The sequence below is a fragment of the Poromitra crassiceps genome, assembly GCF_964638095.1.
Source record: "Poromitra crassiceps genome assembly, chromosome: 3".
NCBI classification, from domain to species: domain Eukaryota; kingdom Metazoa; phylum Chordata; class Actinopteri; order Beryciformes; family Melamphaidae; genus Poromitra; species Poromitra crassiceps.
In genome coordinates, this window is record NC_139625.1 from 16,088,753 (window position 1) to 16,096,330 (window position 7,578).

Below are 7,578 nucleotides of genomic sequence, written 5' to 3' on the forward strand. Positions count from 1 at the left end.
TTTGGATTAATTTGATTAACTAATCTGCTGTTTGAGTGAAGACTAATGGGGATCCTATTCCATTGCTGTTGTGGAGATAAAGGACTTGGGACAGAGAGGAGAGACAGTGTTCCTCATTCTATAGTAGGACTATTTATATAGTAGGATAGTATGTTTGGATAGAGACTGCAGTAAACATATTAATATTTAATACTTAGAAAATTCATTGTTTTAATGATCTCATCTTTAACTTACACATCGTCATGGAAACAGAGAAACACTTAAAATCATTCATCCGACACATTATTATTACCGATTCCAACATCCACAGTCATCGATCACGAGAGTCAGTCGCCGTTCAGGTCAATTCACTTTCAATTCAAAACGTTAACTGCACCTTTAATTCACATGATTGCATTTGCATTCTCTGTGTCCTTACAGTTTCAACTGGGACAGAAGAACGTTCCCAAGGCAAAACATAAGACGCTTTTCACCGAATTGTTTTACTAGGAAACGGTTTGAAACCTAGCTTACTTCCTGTCAGCTACTGTATTCGCATCATAGACGGACGTTAGCCAGCGGCAATTTAGAGTGTTTATGTTGAAACAAGGCTATAAAATAATTTAATTTGACAGAGCAGCCACTTTGAATTGAAAGTAATTTGACTCTTTACTATGGTATCAATATGGCGACATTGGGTTCAAGTAAGGCAGTAAAAAAAGCCATTTCAGTATCAGCAACTCAAGTCTTTTCCAAGTTGTCCACATGCGGGGCTCTGCCTGCCATCAACAAGCAGCAGTGTTATGCATCATATTCAAGTCCGCCATGTTTTGTTTTGTTTTTAGATCCGACAGGTCCGGGCCCGCCTCAAGTGATGAACAGGTTTGACCTTCTCCTCCATCCACGACATCAAATCAAGTTTCATAAAAATCACAGGGGAGAAACTGGCGTCTTCTCCTCTAGCAGGGGGAAGGAGGAATGCATTGCAGAGTGCACGTTCTGTCCTCAAAAGACCTTCCCCTCCTCCGGTAAAGTGAGGTCGCCCTCCGCGCCGACTCAAAAGTGGTCTTCACCTTCATCATCAAAGCGGCTCGGTGCCTTTGATGTGCGCACAGCTAAGGATATTGGGTATTATCTGGGGGGAGGAACAAGCAGCAACCCTTGCATCTGATCTTGACCTTTACGCAAGTTGTCCCTGGCTTGGATGAGGGTGGGGTGGGGGTATTCACTTGCGGGTGCAGCCGGGGTAAGGTGGAGGCGGGGAGTGGTTGGCCGGTGGGGGCTGGGTGGGGGTGTAGGGCGGCGGGTGCAGCGGGGGAGGGTACATCTCGTAGTCGTAGGTGTAAGGAGGCGGAGGACCTGAGATCAAGAAAAGAGGAGAAGACAAAACAGACAGAGAGACACTGCTTTAGTAGGTTGCTTATCAATTAAAAGGCATCCTGACAAATCCACTCAGCTGTCACTTTAACTCCACGCTTTTTCTTCTTGCGTGTTGTTATTAAGGCAAAAAGTGGATGAGAGGGCCGCCTAAGCTCAGGCCATCTGGCCCCATTTTGCAAGGTGTTTAGGTGGGACAGTTGCACCCTCTAGTGGCTGAATTCATAAACTGCACACTTCTGGGTCAAGGGGACTTTGAAGGAGGAACGTTGCAGAGGCTCAAAACAGTGGTAACAAAAGGAGGTTTCATTGACAACAATGACCAGAAGAAACCTTTTATTGTCGGATCAAACCATTTCAGTGAAACATCAAAGGAGGAGACAAGAAAGAAAGCATGAATAAGTTAAATGGGCCAAATCTCGCACTTTTAACATTATTATGACATTCATGACATGTGTTGCACTCCAGCCTTCAAGGAAGTGCTTTCCTTTCAAAGCGCAAGGCTGATCACAAAGCTTTTGTGCAGCTCAAGCAAGATCAGGCCTGCAATCAAACCTATATATTTTTATATATATATATTTTTTTTTACAAGAAGATAATAGAGTACTGTACATTGTTAACAATATCAGCAAGCATCCTTCCTCCACGGGATAAGCACATGCTGACTGCTCTCTGAATATAGCAGGATCAAACAAATATGACTCTGTATAGAACCAACATGACGCACACAAACACACGGTACAGAGCCAACAGCACCTCACGCACAGTGCAGAGGGACATGTCAATGAATAGAAGACTAATCGTACATTTCAAAGATCACATCGCTGCGTGTTTTCGAGCCGCGTGTTATGAAACATAATCAAAGCTAGGGGGCAGAGTGGTGTCCTGGGCCGATGCACCATGTCCCATGTTACACTGAGGAGAACGAAACGCCTTAAATAAATGATGAAGCCCCGCCCCCTCCGGGGAACCTGCTTTTCCTGAGACTGGGAAGGAAGTGTCACAGTGTGAAGTACACACAGACTGGCATACTTGCAATTGCACACAGACACACACGAAAAAATCATTTCGGAAAAACATCCTGGTAGTCGAGTGTGTCTGTGTGCTGCCTTAAACTGACAACGGGACAAAATGAATAATGGATTACGGACACTTGACATCAGAGCAAAACACAGGAGGAGAGAGAGAAAAAAGAGGAAGTAAGGCAGGGGATTAAAGCATGAAATTTAAAGGAAGTGATGATGAATCAAAACAGCCTGAACACAAGCAATGGTTGATGATGGTTTGGAGCAAGGTGGGAATTACATGGAGGCCATGGTCTCCGTTGCTCCTCCCTCTGGCCGTGATGCCCTGAGTTCCCTAAGGCCACCTTGGCAGTGCCCTGCTACCAGCCTGCTACTGTCAGTGATCTCAGTTTAATGTAGCCTGCCCGATGCAAAGGATGTTTTATTGGCTCATTTTAACACACATTTCAGAAAAATCGCTCTTCACGATGCCTTTGTGGCCTGGCATGTGGCCTTGTGCCCACAAAAAAATTGCGACGCCGAAGGCCAGATGGCCCTTGTCCCTTAAATGATGAAATTCCCACCCTGGTTTGGAGGCTTTAAAATCATGAAGTGAAGTGCAAATCTATCTCTTTCTGTAACCAGTCAGGAAACTCTATCCTGATCAGGTCGATTACAAAATAATTTTTGGATAACTTTGTAGTGTCTCGCTTTCAACCAGTCAGTCCGTGCATGTTTATTTTGTTGTCACATGTTTATATTGTTGTCACATGTTTACTTTGTTGTCACATAGGCTACTACTGCCTGTCAAAGCGCTCACGGAAACCACCTGATATCCTTGACGGAGCTACTTGCTTTTAACTACGCGTTCGCTTGTGCATGACGGGGGTGTCGAGATGAATCGTTTTTAAGATGCATCGCCATGCGGACGTGTGAATCGAAGACAAATGTTTAATCGTTTATGTTTAAATGTATGTTGACATTCAGATTTTAAAGCACGATTTAAAGCAGATTTTCAAAAAGGGAGTTGATATTTATCTGCTTGTATTAATTGGTGAAAAAGTAGCCATGTGCAGTAATAATATAGAGAATTGAGGATGTGATACTTGGAGCTGCGATACTTTGTATCGAGATGCATCGTGGAATCGAAGACAGATGAATCATAATCGAATCGTGAGGCCAGTGAAGATTCACAGCCCTAGGGGATGATGTGAGATTATTGATTTATTTAGATAGGTGTCCTCCATGTCCGCCGATGATGAGTTCAACAAACCAAACTTGCCTGAAACATCCCGACCTCGAGGTTCTGCAAACCCCAAGACTGTGTGCGTCCAAGAATACAATGCCAGGCCACAGATCCCCACAATTCCTTTGAAGATGAATGAATGGAGTTGTATTACGCACAGGAGAGCACCACACCACACGGGAACTCCCCATTCCGTTGTTGCAACACACCGTGTGGCGAGCGGACGCCCACAAAGCCAATTGATTTCAGCTGTAAACTGTGTGAGATGTTGAGTGTTTTGAACTCGTAAATGCAAACGGACAATTTAAATCTACACAAACAAATACTGTTCATTTAAGTAATAGTTATGAAGTATGGAATTATATGAGTTTTTCAATCTTGCTGGAGGCCGGGGTGGAGCCGGTAACATACTGTATTTCACCTATTCATGCTCTTTTCAGATCTGGCTGCCTGAGGAATGGGGATAAGGTTTCACAAGGGTCGAGTACGTATACTGAATCTGTGAGAGAGAGAGAGAGAGAGAGAGAGAGAGAGAGAGAGAGAGACAGAGAGAGAGAGAGAGTGTGTGTGTGTGTGTGTGTGTGTGTGTGTGTGTGTGTGCGCGTGCGTGTCAGTCAATATAGGGACCTAAACTAAGAGATACGCCAACATTTTGGGAGTTTAGGCCATTTGTCATATTGTCGATATCAAAACTAGAATGTACATGGTTTTATTTTCTATCTGCGTGCTCTACAAAGAGCAGTACAGCCATCGCTGTTACTTACATGTAGCTAGCTACAATGGTGGTGACCGATACAGCTGTTCAGTCACCCAAAATACACATTGCAACAGCGACACAAACACTCACATGTATCACATGTTGTGACTGGTGTACTCACCACGTGATGAAATAATAATCCAAAGTTCCGTGAAACGGTCCTTTTCGTAGTGAATCCACAGACCGAGAACTAAACAAAGATGAAGCAAACTAAGCAAGAGTAACTCAAGTTACTTCCGCATTTGCCATGAGGCGCTTGACGCATGCATGATGCGCCTGTGTACAGCACATGTGCTGTGTGCAGCGCCTCATGGCAAACAAGGAAGTAGCTCCGGTTATACTCCGTTAGTTCGGTTACTCTTTGTCTGTTTGAGGCGCTGTGTGACTGTGAAATCCCTGCGCCTGGTGGCCATGTTTGGAAAGTAGTTCCGGCTATTTTACCTTCGAAAAAGACTGTTTCTCCGCATTTTGGATTAATATTTCATCACGTGGTAAGTACACAGGTCACAACATGTACATAGAGCTTTTTGGCGCTGTTAGAATGTGTGTTTTTGGTGAGGGTCCAGGGAAACCGAGTTATGGCTGGTGAAAAATGGCTGGTGAAAATGTTTAGATTTTGATTGCAAAATGTGCGAATGCTTTGATTTTATATTGTTGGCTAGTGATCATAGGCGGGATCATCAACTCCTAGGTGTGCGTTAAACGATTTTAATGCACTTCGGAGGCAATCTTCCCCTCAACGTCGTGCATTAAGTAAGGGTTAATGCATGACGAGGTGTCCATTATCACTTTTTAAGGGACGACGTGAGAAGCGTGAACCGCGGTTGCTTCCGCGAAGTCCCTTAAAAAGTGATAATGGACACCTCGAAGTGCATTAACCCGCTTATACCATGGTCACTTGCCAACAAAACAAGACCATTCATTTATATTTTCATGTGTTTTGCAATCAAAATTTAGTTTTTATAAACTTGGAGATGATTTAAGAACCGCAAAGAAAATAGTCCCCTCGCTCAGACCGCAACATGGGACATGATGCTCACACGTGTTCAGAGGGCAGTTTTGTTACAGTCGGGATTCTGCCTCCAGCTCGCCCCCGCTCAGCTTGCAGAGGCACGCGCGTCACTTAATGGCTCAGAGCCGGCTTCTGTCAGAGGAGGGAAATCTCCGAAACGAAAATCAAAATTGTAAATAAGAGTTATTTTTGATAAACTGAGCACACAGGGGTGATTTAAATACTTACTTTGACCGACTCATTTTTTTTCTCAAATTACAAAAGTGCCATATTAACCCTTAACGGGGATATAGAGCTCAAACTGCTCTCTTGATAACACTGTTGAAACTATGGCGCATTGATATGAATGGTGAACAGAACATTTGGCTGAACGACTTTACCAACTGTACATTATCACTTTTTAATGGACACTCTGCAGCCAATCAGAATCGAGTATTCACCCAGACCATGGTATGAAATCGTTTAACGCACACCTAGGAGTTGATTATCCCTGACTTAATCCACCATTTAAAGCTGATATAGGTTTCTACAATATAGGGTCCCCCCCCTTTAATTTTCATCATCATGTGTGTGTGTGTGTGTGAGTGTGTGTATTGTCCCACCTGGGTAGCCCTGGGTCACAGTGTTGATGTAGGACGTGTTGAACACGCCGACACGTGCGCCACGCCCGTTCTTCATGCACATACACACACACAGGAACAAGGCCGCTACCGCCCCCATCAGGAACACCACACCAAAGACGATCCCTGAGATGGCAGTGCCCCTGAAACACACACACACAAACACACAGACACGTGCACACACACACACACACACACACACACACACACACACACACACACACACACACACACACACACACACACACACACACACACACACACACACACACACAGAGTTTGTGAGTGAGCAGTTAGTGTGAAAGGAGGCAGCTGTCTTAAACAGGCACTTGACCCATACTTATAAGCCGTTGCCATGGAGACAGACAGCAGCATCTGATCTGATGTAGGCCTAAAGCCCAGTTTACGCTTCGTCGCTCAACACTTTGAAAAGTGTCGCTCGACAGATGTGACGCAACACTTTGGTTTCGTGTTGTGCACCAGGAGAATGTTGTTATATCGCAGAGTCGTATTTTGTCGCGGAATAAGACGAATCAGCGCGACGTCACACAACCACCCAGAAATGCGGAACTGAGTGAGTGAGAGCAGAATTAGCTCAAGAGTTTGATGTATAAAATTATGCAAGTTGTATTAACTGTTGCAGTTTTTAAAATGTAAACACGGTCAGCCGGCTAGAGTCAGACGCTCGAGCTCAGGCTCCATAGGGTCCCATTGCCGTTTCCACCCAGTGACGCGGTTTTGTTTCCCAAAATGCTGCTCGGCTGATCCCTCGTATATGATTGACTAGTCACTAGGGGTGTCACGATACACTCAGTTCACGATACACTCAGTTCACGATACGATACGATACACGATATTGGGTTCACGATAACGATACGATACGATATTTTAACAATATTTTTTTGCGATCGATTTGTAAGTTTGTAAGGGGTACGGTGGCGCAGTCGGTAGCGCTGTCGCCTCACAGCTAGAAGGTCCTGAGTTCGATTCTCGCCTGGGACGCTGTGGGCGCTGGAGTTGTGACCCCCCCCATCTTCAGTGCCTACTGCCCAGGTGGGCTATCTCGTAGAAAGGGCCTTTCTGTGTGGAGTCTGCATGTTCTCCCCGTACCCCCCAGGGGGTTCCTCCGTACATAACCGCCCACTAAAAACATGCAGAAGATCATCTGAAGTTGGTCCCCGGGCGCTGGAAAGAAAAAGCGACCACTGCTCCTGGCCTGCCCCCTGGAGGAAAGGACAAGCCTGGATGGGTCAAATGCAGAGGACATATTTCACCGGCCACCGTCAGCATGAGTGTGTGTTGTGGCCGCATGCATGTGTTGAAGTGTTCGTGTGACAATAAAGACGGGCTTGTCCGTCTGAAATCGTGTTTTAATCGTGTTTTAAGTTGAGGGGGCATCCTCCACGCTAATTTGAGTAATTTCACCATTTTCGTCCTCCGTGTCTGTAACGTCCCTCGTCTGTTCAAACAAAGCAATGAAAAGGAGAGCAAGCATGCAATCAGATGCAGATCAGTGCCACCATGTTCAGTTTCTTTTTCTCGCGATATGAGATTTCATCTCAACGATACATATTGTCACGTTT

At 45.0% G+C, this 7,578-nt stretch overlaps 1 protein-coding gene across 1 annotated transcript in view; it reads right to left on the reverse strand.

Annotated features, from left to right (window-relative positions):
- Positions 1-1,183: 1,183 nt before the first annotated feature.
- Positions 1,184-7,578, reverse strand: part of cyyr1 (cysteine/tyrosine-rich 1) — a 16,604-nt gene continuing 10,209 nt past the window's right edge. Inside the window, exons 3-4 of the mRNA XM_083634111.1 lie at positions 5,978-6,138; positions 1,184-1,338 (exon numbers count right to left, since the gene is read on the reverse strand). Of these exons, the coding sequence (XP_083490237.1) occupies positions 1,205-1,338; positions 5,978-6,138 (295 nt within the window). The 3' untranslated portion in view covers positions 1,184-1,204. The remainder of the gene's footprint in view (positions 1,339-5,977; positions 6,139-7,578) is intronic.